The sequence below is a fragment of the Rissa tridactyla genome, chromosome 2 (genome assembly GCF_028500815.1).
Source record: "Rissa tridactyla isolate bRisTri1 chromosome 2, bRisTri1.patW.cur.20221130, whole genome shotgun sequence".
Classification (NCBI taxonomy): Eukaryota; Metazoa; Chordata; class Aves; order Charadriiformes; family Laridae; genus Rissa; species Rissa tridactyla.
In genome coordinates, this window is record NC_071467.1 from 41,712,569 (window position 1) to 41,737,327 (window position 24,759).

A 24,759-nucleotide genomic window follows, 5' to 3' on the forward strand; every position below is an offset into this window, starting at 1 on the left:
ACAGCTGTCACCTTCACGGAGAAAAAAAAAAAAAGTATAATTTTCTATTACTTTTACAATTATATTTTTTTTTCCCCTATAATAAAAAACTGGCAGCTGCCTCGTCTCGGCTTTGGTGTGCGGTTTCCCGGGCAGGTGGCGGTGAGCTGTGCCATGCCAGAGCCGGGGTGACCACGTCACCTGGCCCGTGGTCCAGCGCCTGCGTGGGCCTTCTGCTGCCGGTGCGTGTCTGAAGCCCAGCACATCTCCTGGAGAAGGTCCCCTGGGGAAAGCATCACGTCAAGCATACCAGCGATGGGGAAATCCTGGAAGACGCTTGGAAAGATGCTTTTGTACTATAATTATTCCACATTTGCCTTATTTATAGCATGAACTTCTCTAGCATCAATTCTAGTCTTTAAAATCCTTCTTCACTAGGATGCCTTGCCTTTTTCTTTGCCTGTTGTCAAATCTTGTTCATCATACATGTAATTAAACGTGCTGAGCACCCTAAAGCTTGCCTTCAGCTAAGAAACCAGAGCGTTCAGTAAAGGAGTTTGTCAGTTCGCCAGCACCGAGGAAGGAGGTCTGTTCCCACCTCCAGCCTTTCTCCCATCCTCAGCCAGTCCCAGCACTTGCCAGGCTCTTCCATGGGAAGAGCAGAAATGCAATCCACCAAAAAAACATGCATGTTTTTCTGCTGTGAGCCAAACCAGCAACGAAAGGATCTCGCAAGCGCCAGCACCAGCCGGAGCAGGGGAAGGGAGGGTGTGACTGAAAACAGGAGAAAGGAGGAGAGGAAGGAGAAACAGGAATGAGAGGGAAGGGTGATTCCCTTCCTTCTGGCACTAACAGGCTGTTTCATCATTTGAGCTGCCTGTGCAATTATAACCCTAGTTAAGCTAAACAGAGATTTTTCTTGCAATGCATAGTTTCCGGTCCTCATAAGTTTCTTGATCCTCTCCAGCATCTTTGGTGAGGACCACAGGGGTGCGTGGGATTGGGGCAGCAGCCGCAGCAGCGCTGACTACAGAGGTACAGCCGCTCTCCGGCTGCTCAGAAAGCTCCTCCTTCTGTATCCAACCATCAGCCGGACCTGGCACCTTCCTGCATGCCAGCGCTGGAACCATCAGCTACTGAGTCATGCGACTACAGACCATTAGATGTATGTGAAGTGCAATTTTGGGCTTAGGGTATGAGTTCACAAAATCCTGTGTAAGGTGCCTTCTGGACCAGGAGGGAGGGAGGGAATCCAGCTCTGGTGTAATAACAGCAGATGATTACTGCTTTTGTAGTGTTAAATTTTCTGCTTAGCCAAAAGTGATTTTTAACAGAAATGCAGTGAAAGGTTTAGAATTTTGCATGCTCAGAACAAGGGTGTAACTCTTCCTCCTGCGATGAGCTCAGTGCCGTGGAGCCCCCGTACCCACCCTGGAGAGTCAAGACCTCTGTAATGTCCATATCGCAGGGAAATTGCCAGTGTGGGACTGACTGTTGTCCAGGTGGTGCCATTCTGCTGGGTGCCAGTGCTGACAGCTGAAGGGCAGTGTCTTCCTTCAGTTTGACGTTGAATGCCCCTCTCATTGTGAAGACACTACTCTTTTCTCAAGAAAGTGAGGTTGCTATTTGCTATTTTCTGCATTATTTTATCTCTTGCCATTGTCTTTGGAGGTAGCCTGCTATCAAGGTAGCAGGCTTTGTTGATGGGTGTCAGACCTGCGCTGTCAATGCCCGCTTCCCAGTTTTTACCCATGAGACTGTAATGGGCTTTCATCTTCTTTATGACGATGTCCTAGCCCAAACTCTTGGCTCCATATAGTCTATTACCTGTTGGGCATACTCTGTGTGCACTGTTACCAATCTAAGAATAAGGCAAGTTCAGGTTACAGGCAGTAGCTCTGGCACTACCTTCAGCTGGGGGGCATCCACCTTGGTAACAAAAGTGAATCTCATTATCTTCAGCTCCAAACTTATCACGAAACACATTTTCAATAACGATTTTGATGAACAGTATGAAGCTGCTTCTTGCTTAAGAACAGGTTTTGGGCAGAGAAAGATTAACTTTGTTGTACTGAAAAGCTTTCTTAAAATTATTGTTCATTTAAATATAGGAACAAAACATAGTAAAGCAGAAAGATAATTGCTGGAAAATAGCTATGTCTAATCTGTGCAACCAGCGCAGTTTGACATGTCTCAGGGTCCTCATCCTTCAAACACACAGACCAAAGGCAATTCCAGCTACTGTTCTAGTCTTGTTTCCTTCCCGGGGAAACACCAAAGCTTGGAAGGGGATAGCACACGCCTCAGTCGCTCTGTGACGTGACCTGAGGACCTGGGACAAAGAAGACACTTCTGTGCCCCAGAGTTTGGAGGGGGGCAGCAGAAGGGTTCTTTCTAAGAACTCCGCTAAGACTGGGGAGCTCTAAGGAGTCACAGATGAATCGCCCAAACAAATGGCTCTTGGTTATTTCCTGAAGTACTTGCAAAAAGATTATCTATTGTTTGAGAGAGGTGAAATGAATGGCGGAGTTATCAGATTTTGCTTGTTGAAATTAGAACACCCACGGACAATAGCGTGGTAATTTTCCATTGTCAATATACTGTTTGTGTTTTTTTTTTTACTAGTCTTGTGCCAGCTTTCAAAGAATAATAGTAGCCACCTACTGATCAGTATCAGCCTCAGCTGTTGCAAAAATCATAATAAAATAATACGTGGTTCTTACCCAAAAATTCACATTTCTCTTTTGAAGCTCGAAGCAAGTTGTGCTTTTGTTTGTTAGGAAGCTCTCCACCCCTTCAACAATGAGACATTAGTAATGGTCGCTCAGAACACGTACAAACTATGCAAGATAGTGCCCCGTCAGTACTGGATGTAGAATAATTGTATTAAAGCGGTTCTGTACCTGGGGTAGTTAGGAGGGAGTTAACGGGTCCTGCTCTAAGCCAGGTGCAAGGAAAAGTCCTGACGTATTGTTTGTGTTTCTAGAACAAATCTGCCCCAAACCAGCTTAAGTAGCTGTGTGCATTGCACTGAGCTGTGCCGTTACGCCTCTAGACTTTGTAAGCAATTTTTGGTGTTTGCGTATAGAAACAAGGATTTCAGCATAAAGCCCTGTTATAGAGAAGAAATTACGTTACAGGAGCTTCGCTCCAGTAAGATACTTAACATTAGAAACTGCTGGAATTAAAATTGCGTGGGACACTTTGCTCTGACTCCCTGTTCATATATGTTTGGTCCCGTCTTTTAAGGGCAATGTATCATATTACTTCCGTTGTCCCCTCCTCAGCCCACAGGGTGGATGGTGCTCAGTGAGTGTATAATTTTCCCCTGCTCACTTGGTAGTTTCATGCCTGATTTCCTGTCTGCTATTCAAACTCCGCTCTAAAGATGGAAATGCTAATGTTGTCACCGTCTTTTCTAAGTAACACTCTAGTGTCCGAATGCTGTGCAAACAATTACTAATTTTCTACGATAATTCCCAGGATACAGACATACAGACAGGGAATTCAGGCACTGAAGTCGAATATGCTCACAATGCATTATTTTGAGCTCTCAGTTCTACAAACTTGTTTCTCCTGTTTGTGAGAATACAGAAGATTTTTTGTTAAATAACCACCTTCCTGACTTCACTCACGGTTGCGTGCGCCCAACACTTCTGCAAATTAGACTCTAAGGGCCTCTGTGGGGCAACTGGAAAAAGAGGAAAACACAGGAACCGCTTGTGGAGAGCCTGGCGAGAGGACTTGTTTGTCACTGCAGGAGAGCTCTGCGCCAAAGGTGGGAACAGCATCCAACTCTGCAGCCTGCTGCTCCAGGCCTGAGCAGTAAGATGTTCCTGTCTCCTCCACATTCGTTAGACACCTTCCAACCTTCACAGCAGATGAAGCTGAGGTCCTGCAGACAACAGGCTCCTTCATGCATGACCCTGAGTCAGTCCTAGGAGAGAGGAGGCAGGAAAGACAGCCGAGGGAGGGGTGGATTTGGGCTCTATGCGGGCAGGCGGGAGCAGTGACTGTGCCCTTCCTGTGCCTAATCCACAAGTGGGACTTCACTGGAAAGGACTTAAATAACCTGAACAGCTCTTTCCTATCTCTGACGTACACACGTCTATGTTTAAAAATCTGTATTCTTTTTTTTCATGTTGTAAAGACTAGAAACAGAAGGGAGACCTGGTAGAAATAAGGCGTATATTTCACTGTGACGGTAATTTTTACTGTTTAACTGCTTCCCCAGGGATTCAATGTTTTTTCCTTTCTTGCAGTATCTCTAAATCAACATTTTATACATTCACATTAGATACAGTCTGGTTCAGGCCAAGGCTATGGTCTCTGATTTAGGTGACATTCTGTGGTCTAGACGAAGCATGAAGCCAGACTAGAGGACTACAGACAGATCCCTCTGCCCTCAAAATATGTAAATAAAATAGCTTGGCAGAGCAAACCTCTGTGTTCTGCCTTTACTGGGTTGCAGTGAGACACTGGAGTCAGCTGAAGCTGAAATTGCAGCAAGAATTCAGATGGGCTTCAGTGCCGCTGCCCAAGAAGCTCCACTGCGATCATTAGGGAAACAATATGCTCGAGGAGGACACCCCGGCCACCTCTCCTTCGCACTTTGTGAACACAGGGCACAAGTGCTCGTGGCAAGAGTGGCATAAGGAAACGTGAGCTCTGATGCCTCGATGGGAGCCTGGCACTTTGCCTGAGGACAAATTTGAGCAGAGACCAGCCTGTGGGTTGGGGGTGGTGGGATGGAGGTGGGTGCCTCCCTTGCACTGCTCTGGCTACTGGGGCTGTACCCTCTGGCAGAAGAGCTGAAAGAGAGCTGGGGCTCACTGTGACGTCAACCACTTTAACAAGGCTGACCAGTGGTATGTATTGGAGAATTTTTATGCTACCCCTTATTAAACACACCTTTGTGCTTAAATATAGAAGAAAAATTTAATGAACTGTGCGTTGGGCAGAGTTCCACCGCAATATGTGGTTCTACATGGTGTCTGCAAAGGTGCACCACAAGCATCTTATGTACATTTGCACCAGCATCAATCCTGAGAGCGGGTGCGTGGGGCACCTCAGCCTGTCCCTGGGTCCATCCCCCAGCCCTCTGCTGCCCAAAGGTGGCCCCTGAGCTCGGGTCCCTGAGCGCTCCCATTCCAGGATGGCTACAAGACAATGCTGAGGCTGTTTCTTATCTCATCACCAAGGGAAACTTCACTCCCTTGGAAGGAGCCTGTTCTGTCTCTGGCGTTCCTGCTTCCAGCCAGTTTAACCCCTTCTTGCAGTTGAGCCTCCGTGCCCTGCATGCCAGATCATTCCCCAGTCCCAAATTACCACGGCTGAGCAGTTATAATTAGAATTTCGCTTTCACATCTGTCACCACGGGAAGTCTTTAGACCAACCTGAAAATTTTGGGGGGGGGGGCATTGTGGGAACTTGACTTGCCGTGAGCGATCAGAAGATGGCTCCTCCAAAGTCATGTGTTGGCGTTGGCACAGCGCCCTCGCTTTTCTGGGGAGCTGCCTCTGCACTGACTCAGCAAGTCAGATGCTTTCCACAGCTCAGGAGTTGGGTTTTTTTTGAAAGTCTGCCACCGTATGTCTCACTACACCGAACCTGTGTAACTTACGAGATCAGAGTCTTGAGTCATATGGCTACAGGAGCACCAATATTTGTCAATTTGTTAAGAAAAGGAGTCATTTGTTTGCATTTGTAAGTTTTCCAGCTGTTTCAATGCTTCTGTCTTTTGCCTTGTGTTTTGTCATTATCTTCCTCAGCTCCTGTGCTCCGCAACACCTACCTGTCATCCCCCATCCATCAGTTTTTTCTTCCTACGTTACCGTGTTCCTTTTTGTGTATTTCTTTTTTCATTTTTGTCTTTCTACTTGTTATTTAAGTCTTTTCATCTGCAAAGCAAAGCCGTTAAGAGGTAGATCTTCAGTCTTTGCCTATTTAAGTTAAAAAATAATGTAAAAACCTGTAGAAAGAAATGGGTAAAAGGCGATATCACAGCAATTCTGGTAGCGGAAAAACAGAATTACTTAAACATCAGCACAGAGAGATAGTTTTTCAAATTAGCCATCTGCATTCAGTTGCAATTCAATTTCCTCAGGCCAGAAGGCTGATTCACATGTAAAGCTGGTGGGCTGTGCTTTGGACAGCTTGTCTATGTAGTCCCATATTCATCTCTTTTTGATCTAATCTGGAGAGTTGAGCAGCCTCACACTTTGAAGTTGCTTTCATGTTATGTCTGTTACAACACCATGCCTCATTTTTCCTCTCTTCTGCACAGTGAAGACAGTGTTCACTGCCACAGTTCCCTTTAGCCAAAAAAAAAAAAACAAAAAAAAAACCAACCCAAGAAAAAAGCTTTGGCTGAATAGAAATATGATCATGAAGAGGAATATATCATAGAATCACGGGAAAGGATTGAAGGTATGACTGGCAGATTTCTGCTGCAGTACAGAAAGGCACTCACTCTTCTTCGCTTGTATTCTCCAATAAATATTGTAATATAAAAAATAGCACATAGAGAGGGGGAAATATAACATTCAAGTAATTCTAGTAGCAGAACAATGTGTATTTTCCCTCGGAAGAGTAAAATGTGGCTCAGTCACATAGCTGTGTGCCCTACACTTCATCTAGTTCTTTGCATTTTTTACAGTCCAATGAAGCATGGATCTACATTAAAGGACACATTTATGTACAATTGTTCTAGGCAAAGTTTCCCATACCTAGGCAACGAGATAGCAGCAATCCACCAAGAATGCTCTCAGAGAATAATCCCTATGCTCGCGTGTAGATCCAAAGGAAAAGTGACAGACAGAAACTGTCTGAGGAGAGCTGTGATGGTAACTTCTCTCTGCCCAACAGCCAGCCCCCAGCATTTCCAGGGTGAGGATCCTTTCCAGATGGAGCTGTTAATCCAGCTTCTGCATTTCCCCCAAACTTCTGGAGACTTCTCCAATCCCAAAGTGGCCACAATAGCCACTGAACTCACCATCAAGCGGAACTCACCGATGGTTTCCAACTACTGGTTCCCAACGACTGGTTTCCTGTTGTCCTCTGTCTTCCCTTAGATCTTCAGTGGCCATACCCTGAAGGAGGAGTCCCCACTGTGACTATAGGTCCCAAGCTGCCTCCCAGACAAAAAAGGCATCCTGCCAGTAAGGTGGTGGACCTTCTGGTTTCCTTCCATCCTGCAGCGATGGAGGATGCCACTGCACAGGGTGATCACCTCAGGAGCAAAAAGAGCATGGGGCCAACCTCTCAGCAACCTCATGCGAGGTTTGCTGAACTGGCACAAACCCAAGGTGCAGGACCAGAGGGATGCCAGCACCTGCACAGAGAAGGTGGAAATAGCTGTAAACAAAAGAGTGCTTCTGAAGATGCCGTCCTTCTCACAGAATAAATACCTGGTTATTTTTAATATTTTCTTACATGCCCACCCAGTCCTTTACAAACTGGCCAGCCCGTCTCTGCTGCCTTCTGTTATGTCACTGCAGCTATCTTCCAGTCTGCTAAAGCTAAAACCGGTGGAGGTTTTTCCCCCTTTGGAGGGGAGAACAGCAAAACAGCCTTTCTTTCTTACTGTCCTTCTATGTCCATTTAAGGTGTCTGCTAAACCAACAGCCAAGGTATCTGAAAAGATGTGGTGCCCTCTTGTTGGTTGTTGAGCCTTTTGGCTGATTTAGAGCCTTTGTTTTGACTTGCTTGGCCAGCTTTTTATCTTTTCCTGACAATCATGGGATTGTAGATGTCCAGCAAGACACATGCAATAGTATCTTACTTGGATACGTAGGTAAAAAGAGGAAAGGTCTTACGTATGTGTGGAATTAAACTTGGGCATACATATTTTAGCATTATAGTTTGGGTCATGAATGCAGAGAAAACCCACCAGGTGTCCCCTTTTTGGTTTGCGTTTGGTGAGGCAGGCTTGGACTTCACAAAGTGCATTTTTTGATTTTAGATGAATGTAAACCTTTGCAATACAGGAGACATCTAGACTGCTCTGCTGGTGAGTATTCAGTCCATTGGTCCAGAAAGCTAGTGTGAAGACCGAAGAAAAAAAATAAAAAAACGCATGGATAGAGTGGACATCAGGCCTTCAGCACCATTTCAGTCTACGTATCCACTCCTGTTGTCTCACACCACTTGCTACCGCTGATGTAAACTTGGATGTATAGGGACCTTCCAACATCTCCATGGCTTTTAAATGTAGACGTAAAGTGAGTTGTATGATGAAGTAGGGGACAAGAATTAAGAACTACTCCTAATGGATGGCTAACTCAGGCAGATGAATCCATGTAACAAGTTGCTAAAGAGCAACTAGCAAGCTACAACGGTATGCGGGAGACAGGACAGTGCATTTACTTAAAAAAAGAAAAAAGGGAAAAAAATAGAAAGAGAAAGCAGCAGCATAAGAAAAGCAAAGGAAAGCAAAGCCAGGCAGAAGGTGTTGATACATTCCTTGCTCCATCTGCTGGGGCAGCCCAGAATAGCGTCTCATGTTCATCCAGACAATTGTACTGTAGTAATCTTCTACTGGCTTGCTATCTAACTACCTTTCTCCAAATAATTATTTGGTAGAAGTGAGCTGCATCGCTTTTGAAATCACATCTGAGCTTTGATTTCTCCCTGTTCACTGTTTTGAGTACCTACAATTCTGCTTTTCGGTGTAATAGGATAATATAGAAACTGCTGTTCTGTTATCAAATGATATGATTTAACGCAAGATTTAAAAAAAAACATATTACTTTAAGAAGATGCATTTTGCTGCACTAAGTGAGTAATAATAACTCCTCATGGTTTATTTTGCATCCATTTCCTTTCCCTGCTTTGGTTCCGTCTCAGTTTTCTTTTGTCTCTGCTTTCATAATTGCTCTCTTTCTTTAGAGTTTCTTCTCTGCGATATCTAGAAAAAAGTAACTTAAATCTTAATATTCTCATTTTCTACAGTTTTAAGGAAACCTGTCATGCCAGAATGCAGCATATTATTAAAATACTCTCATTCAAATGAAAGGATGGTATTTGTTAATGAGATTTAGTTTATAATGCTTGATATTAAAGGGAAGATAGTGGCACTGTAAGTTCCGGGCTTTGATGGAAAGGTTTCTAAATTTTGAATTGACATTCCAAAAGAACAAAGAAAATCCTGTAGAGAAAATGAACTGCTATGGTGTAAGCAAGCAAAGTTCATTATTTGGTATATGAGCACATCCAGAGGATACTCTGAGATAAATATGTAAATATTAACTTGGTCATTAGAGGAAACATCTGTCCATGATCTTATTTAAATGGTATGGGGCAATCGTCCTGAAACAGGATGCAAATAAACCCAGTTCCCAAGCCTGTCCAACTTTATAACCAATGTTGAATGTTGATTATCTTAATGCAAATACAAGGCATTGTATATGCAGAGTTCTTCATGATGAAAAAGAATGACAGGGTCAAAGATATCACAAAGATATCAGATTACAAGAGAGTTGTATTTCTGTGTCCTGGTTATAGTTGGGATAGAATTAATTTTCTTCCCAATAGCTGCTGTGGTTTGGATTTAGTATGAGAATAATGTTGATAACACATATTGTTTTAGTTGTTGCTAAGTAACGTTTATAGCAAGTCAAGGACTTTTTCGGCTTCTCGTAGAAGCTGAGAGGGAACATAGACAGGACAAGCTGGCCAAAGGAATATTCCATACCATAGACATCATGCTCTGTGTATAAATAGGGGTTGGCCGCAGGGCAGGGATCTGCAATCACTGCTTGGGACGGGCTGGGCAACTGATCATCAGGTGGTAAGAGCAATTTGTGTTGCATTACTTTATTTTGTATATTCTTTTACCATTTTGTTTCCCTCTCTTCCATTACTGTTCCATTAAATTGTCTTTATCTCAACCCATGGGGTTTTTTTTCTCCTTTTTCTCCCTCTTCTCCCTACCCTACTGGGGAGGGGTGTGTGAGTGAATGGCTGTGTGGTCCTAGTTGCCGGCTGGGGTTAAATTGTGGCACTCTACCATATTACATTCAAATGATCTACAGAAAAATAAATACCAATAATAAAAAAGAAATCTGAGCACACTATTTTCCTGGAGCCAGATGACTCATAAATTTTGCAGAAGACAGAGTACACTGTACACAAAATCTGCCCTTTGAACAACCATGACAGTTGCTAAAATAGAGCTGTAGAGTGATGCTGTAGTAGCATGAATTTATTATAGATGGTGTAGAACATTTAATAATTAAACTGATGGGCATTATTCTTTACAGCATCTTTAATGTCGTTTTACTCTGTATTTATTCTTTTAGATACTCTATTCTTATTTAGGTATACAAGAATTCCACCTTTTCCATTGACTCAAGAAAACCAGGGAAAAGGTGAATCCAGCTAGGGATCTGTTGGATTTATTTTTGGGATTACAGTCTCTCTGGGGAAGATACTACATTTCTGGCATGATCACTTGATAACAGCGGCTAGTTTATTCTCTTTCAACAGAGCTCTAAAATAGGGGAGAAAATAAATGGGATCAGAAGGGGCAGCAATCAAGAGGTGCCATAATTCCTTTCCTAGTATTGTTTTTTCCTCAAGGGAAAGCACAGGAAAACTGGAGCGCAGTGGAGACGAGGCACAGGACTTAATGGCTCGTCTGCCACCAGATGCTCCCTGCAAGGGCAGTTCTTTGCCAAAGCGCGGCTGAGAACCAGTGCTGACCTCTGGAAAACCACGGTGAGGACAGGCCGGGCGGTGGGCGCTGTGGTGGGAGATCAGGTCCTTTGTTAGTGGAGAAGGCAGCCAGCGTTCTCTCCTCTGTGCCTGGAGCATCGCTGATGCTTTCCAGTTTCTAGATCTATGGCGGCTGTGTCAAGTCAACACTGACGCTGGACAAGCACCTTCAATTTCTAGGCTGTCCCCTCAGTACAGGATCCTGTGGGATGGCAGCCATCGTTCCTCTCTAAAAATAGCTGTTTCTCATGGCTAGAGAACAGTAAAACCCTGATTCTGTTGAAGTCAGTGGCAACATTTTCAGCGACCCCAGAAAGCCAGGTTTTCAGCTGGGCCCTCAGAACCTCAGCGGTCTTATCCAGCTTATCAGCACTGACAGCAGCCCACGGCCTCCAACACACCCACACTCTGAACACACCGAAGTCACTGCTCCCCAGAAACTAGTAGAGTGATAGCTTTCATAAAAGCTCTACTTGTGTGTAAGCACAAAGAAAAAAACACAGGCACATAGAATAAATATGATTTTTGTTTTATAGAAACAAGAAACGAATGCTGACTGGCAGAGTTCAATGGCTGATGTAGAACGCAACACGCAAGTGCCATTCAAAGAGGTTTGCCAGTAGGTGGTGACATATAATTATTTATTAGCAATTTTCTGGCGGCAAAAGTTTCTGAGCTGCAAGCAGCTACGCTGTGCGACTTTTTGTTTAGGCTCTCCTCTCATATCGCTCCACCTTTCTGAGATATCTTTTATGTGTTTCACAGCTGCAGAAGTGTTTCGTAGCTGCAGCTGCGTCTCCTGGCTGTAGCACGTCAGACTGCTCCTGCTGTGTGAACTGCAGGGCTGCCTTTGCACTGCTGAGCGGTTTTTGTGCCATTTCAGTGTTTTTGATCTCTTGATGAAAGATAGTAACCCAGTTCTCACAACATGCGCAAGACAAAGAAAAAGTCCATCATTTCTTTACAGGGTGTACCTCTTATTTACTTCCAGTGAATAAACAGGTTCTATAGTTAGGTGTGTGCAAATTTGCTGTTTACTGCCAAATGTAATCAGCAGCCTCTCATAACTCCACCACATCCTTCTGCGCACCAGTGAACCTGAGTTATGAAGCCATCAGTAACCCTGGAAAAAAATGATTCACCTCAGTGTGGCCCATCTATTATTGTCTATATGTAGAATCATGGAATCACAGAAGGGTTCAGGTTGGAAGGGACCTTAAAGATCATGTAGTTCCAACCCCCAGCCACGGGCAGGGACACCTCCCACTAGACCAGGCTGCTCAAAGCCCCATCCAGCCTGGCCTTGAACACTTCCAGGGATGGGGCATCCACAGCTTCTCTGGGCAACCTGTTCCAGTGCCTCACCACCCTCACAGTAAAGAACTTCTTCCTGATATCTAATCTAAATCTACCCTCTTTCAGCTTGAAACCATTACCCCGTGTCCTATCATTTTACACTCCCTGATAAAGAGTCCCTCCCTGTCCTTCCTGTAGGCCCTAAATACCATGTGTGGCTCATGACTAATGGAAGCCATATAGCTACAACATATGAGGTGAAGCTGGGGTTTGGATGGTTAGTGAGTTGTTTCCAAGCAGCCGTAGGAAGGAAGCCAGAAGACTTCTCTTAGGCTGCAGGAGTCAGCACGGGTCCTCTCCAGAAGTAACCTGGGCTTGTTTGCTTTATGGGAACAGTACTGGCTCCACAGAGGCCATGACGAAACACACTTCACTGGCTGGAGCAGAGGTGATAGATAAGAGTTCTCCTGGCAGCCTCTGCCCACAGCCAGTGGACATATCTAGGTGAAAGGTGTCTCAGTGCCCTTTTGGGGAAAGTGGTGCGATGTAACTGTGCATCAGTCTCGACACAAGTCCCGTCCCTGCAGACACAAGTGGAGCCGTGTCTCTAGTGACCTCGCAGCCGGCGTGGGCAGCCAGGCTGGGGTGGAAGCAGATGCTAAACACAGCACATGGGGTAAAGTGTCAGCACGCTGCTTTGTCTGCATCCATGTTGTCTTGAGTTGCTCCTTTTGGACTGGTTCTACCTTGGTATGCACTGGGGCTTAACCAAAAGGTCAAATGGCAGTTGATAAAAGGATTTGCATTTTCTAACTGCGATTCAATGCATTGCTGAGTTTCTCCACTGTCCTTAAGGGATGAACACCCCTATTCAAACCTGCAATGAAAAGGCTTATACATTCAAAAATACGTGGTTCTTTATTCCTGCTAGCGTCATTGGCCTGAGGTGAGTCTTGAGTCCAAGTCATGTCAGTTCTTTGCACTAATATTCTTCTTACCGTTTATGCCAGGAGTCTGCTTCACAAAGCCAAAGCAAAATAAGTATGTTTTTTCTGACTGCATTTGTGACTCCTATGGGTTGTCCTTTTGGGCTGGAGCAAGAGAGCCAACCTCATAGACAGCACACAATGTGTTGCAGAAAATGTAATATCTGTCAGGCAGTGCGACAACACGGTGCCTCCAAGCCCTGCTGCACAGATTGGTGGCAACTGCCTGAGTTTTGGCAGTGGCAAACGGGACCCAGGGTCCAGCCAGATGTCGCGTCTCTGTTTGTCTGAAACTGAAGAATGATGAAATGCCATATCCAGAATGTCAGGGCACCCAAGTGGGAGTATCTGTAGCAGACAGGGCTACTGCTTACATTTATCACAAAGACATATGTCACAGGCTGCAGTCTACTGTAATATTAATTGGCTTTGGGGCTATAGATTGGCCTGTTAAAAAAACTAGGTGGGTGCAATGATCTAGCACTAGGAAGCACCTCAAACTATGTGAGTGACTCTGTTCTGTCGTAATAGTTATTTATCAAGGGTGCTGCCACATAAAGGTCTCTTAAATAGAAGAGAAGGGGCACATTTGATTTTCCTGACAGAAAGAGCAATTCTTTAAGGTAGGCTGCCAAGCAGCTCCTACATCTGGTTACACTTTTAGTACTGTTGTGTATGTACAAATCAAAAAGAGAAAGAAGGTGGGGAGCTTCAGAGAAGTGACTCCTGTTGTGTCAGCAGGATGCCCGTTATAAATGATGTTGTCACCACATTGCAGCGCAACTACCCGAAGCCTGTAAGGAAAAGGCAAGTGTGGCTGGCAGCTCTACCTGGTGCAACACATGACAGTGTGAGGAGCCACAGGTGTTTGTTGCTGGTTAAACTTTATTCCTGTGTGTTTTAGATACAAAACTGACAGAAGCTTCCAACTTTCTTATTTGGTGTTGTTTGGACGTAAAAAGGCTGAGACCTATACATGCAATAAGAATTAGGCACAAACAATAAAATAATCACAATTGGTTAGGATGAAGATAGAAGGTAGTCAAAGGTGACACCCAGAACTAATATTTCCCATAACAGAAACAAGCAGGAAATAGGAAAGCATGGATTTTATAAAGCAACTCTGTTGTAACAGGCTAAATTCAGATGAGGGAAAAGCAGTTTTTCTAAGAAAATAGGAGAAACGCCTGTGCTTAAATGGAGATGGGGGCGGGACTGGATCTTGAGCTGAAAGGCAAAAGGAATTGGCTGTTAGATGGAGTGAGGGCAAACCTCAATGCTGCAAAAAGTTTTTTCTTCAGTATAGAAACTTAAAAATCGTCTGAAATATTATGGCATTTGCACAAATTTATCTCATGCCTTGCTGTCTTCCTTGGTTTGAAGCCAGGACAATATTCCCATCTACCAGATTTGCAGCTTGATGCCTTCAGTGTAGTGCTTGAAGTGTCAGACTTTGGTGAAAAGTCCAAATCTTTACTGTTTTATCATACAGCTGTAGTGATACCAACAAAAGCTGGTAAAAAAGTGGCCCTGAAAAACTGACTAAAACCCATCAGTTTCTCTCTTAGAAACATGTTAGGCCCTCAATGACTAATACGACATCACTATAGGCTACATGAGATGCCTTCTCAACGGCTTAGTGACAGATGCTAGGGGCAAGCCAAAGTTTGAACTCTCACTACTTAAAGGGAAAAATGTTTAAACTTAAGTGATTAAATCAGCGTCATAAGAGAAATAACATAGCCATCCCCTTTTTTTCAATGGCCGTCCAATAGCCCTCACTATGAAAGTTAGTCACAGTACTTGTTCATTTCAAACAAACAGCAGCATAGCCCTCATGACTTCTTCCTTAACTTTTCCTGAAGTCTTTAAGCAAAACACAAGAGGTTATTTCTATTGAATGATCACTAAATTCATCACAGATTACCCTTTTCCCTCTTCCGAGCATCAGAAGCGCTCTCCCACTCCCCACAGCATGGCCTTGAGGAAAAACAGCAAGGAGAAGCTTGACATGCTCTTTACCAAATAGCAGCACGTCCAGGCGCACTCCCTGCGCTGACTTTTGGGCAGCTGCAATACCTCCTGTGGTTACTTTATGCCTGGATTGTCTCCAGCCCACAGCTAGTAGATTTTTTGTTCCAATTTTCCACTTGGCCCTTTGCAGTTGCTCACCCACTTAACCCAGTCCTCTCTCCCACACAGGTCTTCTCTACTCCTTTCCTTCCTTCTCCCGTGTAGATCATTTCCCCCCTTAATTGGCAATATTTGTCTCCCCTGTTTTTCTCCTGGCCACTCTGCAGCACTTATACTTGAAGTAGCACCTCTTCAGGGCTAGGAATGGGCCTACACAGCACGTTAGGAAGAACTTAGCAATGTATGGACAGGGCATGGCAGAACTCAATGTGGACGATAAGAGAAAATGGGTACGTAGGGATGTATATAAACAGAAAGGACTGAATTAGAGAAAAAAAAAAGGGGGGCTTGGTCCTCTAAGTGCTGAAAATTAAATACGTTTTTTGAGATTTCCTGAAATGGGACCAGAGTTGAGGCTGCAAAGTTGACTGAATTGGTTCTGTACAGCTTGAGCAAAGGCAGAAAGCAGAAGATTTAAACGGGAGAGTAAAAGGTGATCCAAGGACATTGAAGAAAAAAAAAGTACGGTTGTCATATGTTCTCTCACACGCTGCATTGTAGAAAGCCCATTTTTCCCCTTCTACCAGAGAAACATTGTTAGAAGGTGTAAGTCCATCACGGCAGCCACCCCTGTACCCTCAGCCGAACGCCAGCCGTTCCCTCTCGCAGCAGCAGACCAGAGCCAGGGCAGGCCACAAGAAGGAGAAAGGAGGGGGTGAGCGGGCTGGATGCTGAAGGACAACATGCACTGCAGCCACCAGTTAGCCCAGTCTGAATCTTCTGGACACCTGTCAGTAGACATTTCATATATTGCTAAAGTTGAACTATAAACTGCAATTGGTAAATCTGCAAGATAGATCAAAACACACCTAACAGACCTTCAGATTATCAGCTGTTACAGCTGTTTGATTACTTTGGAACCGCTACTGATAGGTGACATCAGCTCAAGGCCACGTCTGCAACCCTCTACATCAGTCCAGCGAAGCTCTCTGCAGAAAGATGTCAGAACAGAGACAGAACAGGCCTCCCTCCAGAAATGGTTAATCAATAGCTCGCTAGGTTGACTGAAGGCCATTAGATACAGTGGGGTCCCTACTGTATATAAATTGCGACCCGTCTTCTGTATCATTCTCAGTCACCATTCCTGCCATACTGGTAGTTACCAATTTTCCACTTGGAAGTTTTTGGGCATTACCAGACATGTTCGTAGCATCATGGATCTGGGGAACTGTGATAATACTCTGCTGTGTTTTTTGGTTTCTTCTAGGGAGGAGGAGGAGGTAAGGTATCGATTTGTAAACGCATCTCAGTATACCTAGCCTTTATTTCTTTCAAATATACTGTACATATAACTAAAATAAATGTAATCTTAAGACTGTCAGATGGACAGATGCAGGACAGCATGGGCAACACTGTAGTTTGGTCTTTTGAGAGATTTATTTTATAACAGAATTTTTGTGTACCGGCTTTTTAATAATAGTGAACTAACACCTAAACATAGCTGCAGATAAAAATCTGTGCATAAATGAGGTAATTAAAATATGAATATGCATGTTCTGATTTCCTGAAGTGCTGGGCTATAGTTTTACCTGCATTGTAATCACAGCTAATACCTACTTTTATCTAATTATAGTTTAATACCTACTTACAAACATTTTCATATTATCAGTCTATTATATCTAGTTACACCATGTAATAAAGGTAATATTTATGTACCTTACTACATTGAATACATATTCCTTAAAAGCATTTATCCTACTGGCACATTTACATAAGGACCAAGTAATTTGCTTACCTGTTGTAATTTTGTATTTTTCAGCAGTCATTTTCTTGTTTTACTTTAAAAATTTTAATGGCAAAAGGTGAAAATGGTGAACTTCAGATAATAACGACCAGGAATTTACTAGAAAAGCTGAAGTATTATCTGAAAGTTATTTTAGCAGCTGTGGTGTCCTTATGCAGGAAAGTAGTTTTCAGACTGAAAATAAAAAATATCATTTAAGCATATGCTTCACTTTAAGCATATGCTTAAGTTAAAAGTATGTGCTTTGCCTGAAAGACTAACTCTTATGCTTACTGAAGATCATGGCAAAATTCCCACTGTTTTCAGCAGGATCTGGTCCAAATGGGATATGCCAATAATAACAACCTTTCTACGCTAAAAGGCTATTCCCCTTGGTATTCAAATTGAATTGTGGATACTGTTGCCCAAAAATGTATCAGACAATATTAGCGGGACAGATTATTCGGGTATGGGACCATAGTGTGCATGTTAGCTAGTGGCAACAATTCTGCATTTAAACAGGTGAAAAATGTACTCCTGATCTAGGGAAAAGAAAGATGACATAGTCAAACTGTGTTTTATTATGTTTATTATAATACAGGCTGCTAAAGTTATTCTTTCTTGTATATCATAGACCTCACAGCAGGATTGCTCCTTAAAGGGGATAAACTTGTCAATATACTGTTTGTTTGGGTGTTTTTTACATTTTTTCACATTAAAAAAGCCTAGCATCAGCATTTTACCTACCTGGTAGTCCTGGAGGAGAGATCTTTATACATACTTCTAAATTCAGCTTTTGTTTGTGTTTTGTAGGCGGCAAGGTGAGCCACCACTTGAAAATGGGTTCCTTCCATATCTGGGCTGCGCCCTGCAGTTTGGTGCCAACCCCCTTGAATTCCTCAAAGAAAAGCAGAAGAAGCATGGCCACATTTTCACTTGCCTAGTAGCGGGGAAATACATTCATTTTCTCACTGACCCTTTTTCATACCATGCGTTGATACGCCAGGGAAAACACTTGGACTGGAAAAAGTTCCATTTTGCTACTTCTGCCAAGGTACGACTTTAAAAATGGTTTTAATCTCTAACATGCAAAGCATCTGCTGGCAGGACAGAGGTACCCTGTTAATCCCTATAGCATAGCTATGCCTTTGGAATATTTCGTTCACATTTCTGCGCTTCTATTGGTTTAAAACATTGGGGTCTTTTTTTTTTTTTCCCTTTCCTTAATGGAAAGGAAATTTTCAGTGATTTGGATTATCCAAGAATGGCATTATTTAGTCATGCAGTATCCCAAATTGCTAAAGTAGCAATACAATTAGCATCATCTGCAAAATGATAATATAGGTTGCTGAAGCTGAAAACTTCAGGAGGCACTCACCACTACGGAAGATTTGGTCCTAATGCCTTAAAAAAAATGATGCAACACAGTAGGAGCTCAGTCAAACTCTTACTGAAGTAAGCAAAAAGACTCCTGTTGATTTCAATGGGAGCTTAGTGAAGGTCTAGGTACCACATCCATTTATTTGTAAGCATCTATTCGAATCTACTTTCATTTGCCTACTTAACTGCTATGGTTCACTGAGAAAGTGTCAGTCCTAGTACTAATAGCCCTTATTATGCTTCCCTCTAGTAAGCTATAAAGTTATACCTTGTGTTTAATTTCTGTTAGACTTTATCGTCCGGGTTATGGCAGGCCTTATTTATCATGCACACAATTTATTTTGTGACAGGCTTTTGGGCATGGTAGCATTGACCCAGCAGAGGGAAACACCACTGAAAATTTTCATCAGACTTTCATTAGAACCCTTCAAGGTAATGCCCTAGATGCCCTCATTGAAGCAATGATGGAAAACCTACAATACGTCATGCTGCAGTCAAGAACACCTAAACTTCAGTCTAATGTTTGGGTGACAGAAGGACTTTATACATTCTGTTGCCAGGTGATGTTCGAGTCTGGCTTTTTAACACTTTTTGGTAAAGAATTTAATTCAAATCACGACAAAAATCTATCATCAAAGCAGGAGACCGAGAGGGCTCATATCCTAAATGCCCTCGAAAATTTCAAGGAATTTGATAGGATCTTTCCAGCCCTCGTGGCGGGGCTGCCTATTCACCTCTTCAAGAGTGCCCACAGCGCACGTGAGAAGCTAGGAGAGGCGCTCCTCCACAAGAACCTCCTGAAGAGGGACAACCTCTCTGAGCTTGTCACCCTCCGCATGTTCCTGAATGACACTCTGTCAACCTTCGATGACATGGAAAAAGCGAAGACCCATGTGGCGGTGCTCTGGGCCTCGCAAGCCAACACCATTCCTGCCACATTTTGGAGCTTGTTCTATCTTCTTAAGTAAGTCCCAGTGCTTCTCGTTTTCAAACAAGAAAAATGTTTGTTGTCTTTCAGAAACCAGTTCATTACTACAGGCAAATTCCACTGCTTGGTACCTTATCAGTGTCAAAAAGCTTAGTCATGACAGCAGAAGTGGCATGCTGTTCTGGACTTCCACAGAAACCCCCTTCACTCGTCTGAGACCAAGTAGTGGTACCACAGAGCAATTCTATAGAAGTTTTTTTTAAAAAAAACACTCCAGAGCAATGCTACAGTTTGTCAAGAAAGCTTTGGAGTAAATCTACAAGAAATGACTTTGAAAGTGCTGGTTGCAGTCAGAACACTAATTGTATTAAGGATCCCAATGTAATCAGATATTTTTAGACCATCTCGCTACAGCAGGCAAAATAAGCTTTAACTTCATCATTGTTTTCACAGAGACTTAATAGAAAATAGTTTATACATTGATAGACCCTACTGCGGTTGCAGTGGAAACTGCAGTTGCTGAGCATGTTACTCACGAGAGGAGCGCACAGTTCAGATAATATTATTAGGTGTCCATTTTAGAGTGGGCATCTGTGGAGTATAATTCACCTCAGCATGACCGACTCTTCAGTATGCAGCTAAATTGCTGATGGTTTCATTTAGTCAGTGGCTTGCACGGTCATATCTACCTGCCAATGCTAATATCTGAGGGGTTTTAGTACTTTTCATTCCAAGAATGCATTGGCTTTAGGTCTTCTGGCCTTGGAGTCTTTTAACTGACTGATGGTGCCTTCATCAAGACACTATTGCATCCTGTACTATTATCTATACGTATTTCACCATAGGTCATATATTCCATGTCTGTAAGAAAGTCTAGTCAGTGAAGGATACTATGTGGTCTTCTCGTATTAGGAAGATTCTTTTCAGCCAGACAGAATATTGCCACGTAATAGGACATCATCCAGGATAAGTGATGTTATAAAACTGATCTATGATCCTGTTCCTAAACTTTCTCCCCACAGTGGGGCTATTTCCTAATCTGCAACTGATCGTTTTATTTCTTATTCTTGGCGTTGCTTTTAAGTGACATTCCTATTTATTACCCGAGTTATGCGCATTAGTTCTGTCCCACTTCTCATTGGAGAAAGAATCAAATACTTGGGTTTTTTTTTCCTTTTTCTGAAGCTATCGTATCTTTGCCAAGACATGAAAAAGTGTAATTGCAGCATACCCCTGCAACCTTTTCATTTTAGAACGTTGTACTTCTCAGCTAACAAACTAAATTTTAGTCAGGAAGAAAGTTAATGGCAAAACTCCTTTTTAAAGCATTCTTAAGTGTAAAATGATGTTTTTTTGATCTTAGGAATCCAGAAGCAATGAGAGCTGCTACCAAAGAAGTGCAAAGTATTTTGGAAAGTTCCGGAGAGAAGATCAGCTTAGATGGCAAACATATTTCCTTGAACCGGAAACAGCTGGATAATATGCCCATACTAGGTAGGATTATTTCATACAGGAGTACCAGAAATCACCCTGCAGTTTTCACAGTCTTCTATTTGTTACCATATAAATGCTTGCTATGGAATTATTATGGAATTAGCCAATGAACACTAGAACAAAAAACCTATATATTCCTTAGCAATAGCCAACACAATCAGTCTTCCAGATGTCCCAGTTGCTACTGAGGGTGTCAAAATTCACACGAATAGCACTTTTTCGTGGGTAATGGCAAGTCTCAATACTGCTACACAGCTACATAACATCGTATTGGAGACCCATGGATAATTCAGACCAATATTTTGTTTAGTAACGACTTTACATCAAATAAAAGGGTGTTGCCAAATTTTACATCCCAATTCTTATGACGTGAAACAATATCTTCTTATGTAGCATCACTTTTATTTCTTCTTAGTATTTTTCAAATTATAGGTACATTTTTTCAAAAGTGTCCAAGTTGCAGAGAGTTTTGAAAATGTCACCCTTTAACTACTCTTGCTTTTTTTAAAAAAATAAAAATATCAGCTTATATTGAAACAAAGAAAACCTAAGTTACTTTTTATGAGAACTGGTTTCTGTGCAACACATCTTAAAGTTTCAGAAAATCCTGATCACTGCACTGCTTCTTTTTTGCGTTATATTTCCAGTTTTGACCGTTTTGTTCTTTATCGCAGGGTGAAAATGTGTCTCACTTTCAAATATTCTGTCATATCAACTACAAGTATTTTTCTAGGGGAAAGCAGATTATGTTCTCACTGTTATCTGCGGAAGGGATAATAACACTAAAAAGAAATGAGAAAGACATTTCTTAGGCATCTAGAAAGTTATTGCTAAAATATTCCTTCTAATAAATGCAGGGTTTGATAATGGGTTTGAAATAGTTCAAAATGCCTGACCTCCCCCAAGGACACACACACACTATTTCCATGGTAATCGTTCCTTTTCCTCTCCCGATAGACAGCATCATTAAGGAGGCAATGAGGCTATCGAGTGCATCCATGACTTTCCGAGTTGCCAAGGAGGATTTCACTTTGCAATTGGAGAACGAATTTTACAACATTCGCAGTGATGATATTGTAGCTCTTTATCCTCAACTGTTGCATTTTGATCCAGAAATCTATGCTGATCCCTTGGTAAGTAGTTATCAAAGTACATTAAACTCTGAGCTCTAGCAAAAGCTTTTATATAGCTTTTAAAAAGAGCATTTATCATGGGTGCCCCCACGGCTGGGTTTCCACTGTACTCCAGACAGTCTGTTCTTACACCTGGAGACGTAATGATAGGCAAGAAAAAGAATAAAATCAGTGCAAGTGCTATCCGCAAAACATGTTTTAGTGTAACCAGAAGGTGTGCTGCCATCCCAAGAGAGCCTTCTACTTACTGCCTTCCTCAGTGAGGAAAGATCACCATTATGGGGGGGTTCGAGGGAGGACAAGGATAAGGATAATATTTTCCCAAAGGTGCAGAATGAGAAATCGTCCAGTTCTGCTGCATGAATGAGGATTCTGGTTACACTCCTTATTTTAAGAGCTCAGAAAATAAAAGGAGAGTTACCTGAAAAGAACTTGGGATCACGTTCCGCATACCAGAACTTCTCCGGGTCTACCCTCTCCAAAACAGCACCATGGAGCCTGGCGCTACTGTACAATGCTTACTGCGAGAGGGTCTTCTTTCCCAGCCTGCATTTTGTGTCTTAATGGCATTATCTAGTCTTTGGAGGTGTTCATATATCAAGTAACTCTTTTTTGGGTTTTATTGCAGACATTTAAATACGATCGCTTTCTCAATGAGAATGGAGAAGAAAAGACTGACTTCTACCGCAATGGTCGCAAGTTGAAGTATTACTATATGCCATTTGGGGCAGGCATAGCAAAATGCCCTGGCAGGTTATTTGCTGTCCATGAAATTAAACAATTTTTGGCCTTGATATTCTCATATTTTGAGATAGAGCTTGTGGACAATAATGTGCAGTGTCCTTCTTTAGATCAATCCCGTGCAGGACTGGGTATTTTGCAACCAGCCAATGACATTGATTTCAGGTATAGACTGAAATGTCTATGAATATACATTTTATATTATACATATAAACTATGCACTATATAAATACACTATATAACATATACTTTATGTATATATGCAAATGAAGCGTTGCAAGTCTTGGGGGAAAATCTGTAAGAATATGATAATTCATCAGCCTAATGGAAAGTGCATAATGTATACCATTACGGGACCAGCATGCAGTGGGTTTAATGCACTGTGTTGATACAAATATTTCCCCTTTTACCAACCATTTTGAAATTCAAGTTGAGATTCTGAATTGTGCATGTACAGTAGTTGGTTGTGTTTTTTTTTTCTGACAACAAATACTTTCCCAGAGTTGTTAGAATTTCATCAGCTAATTCAAAATAATTGTCAAAATTCAACTACAGTTAAAACTTATTCTTTTTTATAATTGAAATGTTGTGGATGGTGGTTCTCTCCACAGGTGAAATAAAAAGTTTGTTGTATAAAGGCAGGTGGGGAGGGTGGAGTTTCCTGGGGAAGTACCTTTATGGTTTTATGAAAAACTAGAAAAAGACTTGAAGAAAATCTACAAAAATGTTCACGTTCTAGTGAAACTGCAAAACTTGTTTTATATTCATTATAATATACTACTTTTCAGAAAGCTGTAACTGTATTAAAATAAATGATATTGGCCGAACCAAATGCATCTCTAGACTGCTTGTCATTTGCGTGTCTTAACATTCTCAAAGATTTACATCAAAGCCACCTAAGCCAGCTTTAAATCTGTCGTTTGTTTTAGCGGCCAATCTGGCCCCAACTGCGACAACTAGCCAGCTCGAACACCAATATGGAGATAAATAAATAGCCACCATATATTCACCAGGGGTTCTGGTTGGATTTCGCACCATTCTCGGAACTCCATATTTCCATAAGCCTCCATCGGTCATACTCCTTCGGTCTTCCTGGTCTAATTCTATTAAAGTTATCATGGGTATGCCCACACGTTTCATTTTCAGTGGTGGCATGTCCAAAAGAACAATTGTTCCAGGAATAATAGAATTTGGTTCTCTGTAACGTCCCTGTCCTTTCCTGCTGCAAAGGATGGATGGATGTCACAAAAGTCCATTTTTTAATGAAACATCTTCAGGCTGAAAGAGATAGTTTTCTTATCATCTGCCAATAAAAAGAACAAATGGGCTTAAGATATTGCTGTTATGCTCTTTTTGTATATTTCTAAGGACTTATCGTCTGACCTTTTGTCCTTGATTCAAAAGTAAGCCTTATCACAGGAGATGAGATACAGGACTATTAGATATTTTCAAATTTCACATTCTGGCAAGATGTCAGTCTGTCTGAGAGAGCTCTTCCTAAACATGGAATTTTGGATCGAGTCCTAGAACTGCTTCAAATTATGCATCTGTTTCTCTTCTCACTATCTCCTGTGCTAAATATTCAATGGAAAATGAAAAGAATCTTTAGTGTGTGATTATTTATTACCTATGTGTTGTCTCTGTAATTTTATTTAATCATCTTTAATTTTCAAAAGAGAACAGACAACACCAATTCATTGCCATTTGCAATACGTGTAATATTAAACTATTATGTATAATGCAAGCGGTTTTGAATTCTTACTTTGGTTCTCTTGGTAAGGGAAGCATCCAGTCTTTAGGTACAGCTTGTTTTCATACTTTTGTTAATTGATTTTTTTTTAATTATTTATATAAATTATAGCATATTCATTGTGAGTTGGCACTGACTCAGACAACGCATGAAAACCTGACATCACCAAAATTACATGTGCCCTGGCACATATTATTACCATTAGAGTATCTACTCCCCCTTTCTTAAACAAATATTGCTTAAACCAACAGTTTTTGTGCGTGGCAAGGCTATGCAATGTTTTAAGCAACACACCCCTCCTTGATGAAAAGGAATTCCACATAGAATTACAATGGCAGATAACAAAAGGTAAAAAGATGACTGCAAAACTAATTCTAGGTTCTCTGGAAAATTAAGCCTTCTTTTACACCCTTCTGTCTCCTTCAAACTGACTGCTCCAG

General features: G+C 42.1%; 1 protein-coding gene across 1 annotated transcript; it reads left to right on the forward strand.

The window, feature by feature from the left end:
- The first annotated feature begins 16,187 nt into the window (after positions 1-16,187).
- LOC128906159 (cytochrome P450 7A1) lies at positions 16,188-23,417 on the forward strand. Its single transcript, XM_054193054.1, has 6 exons — positions 16,188-16,390; positions 17,707-17,947; positions 18,624-19,237; positions 20,565-20,695; positions 21,653-21,828; positions 22,457-23,417. Exons 1-6 carry the CDS (start codon positions 16,311-16,313, stop codon positions 22,754-22,756), a joined length of 1,542 nt encoding a protein of 513 aa, XP_054049029.1. The 5' UTR covers positions 16,188-16,310; the 3' UTR covers positions 22,757-23,417.
- The last annotated feature ends 1,342 nt before the right edge of the window (positions 23,418-24,759 follow it).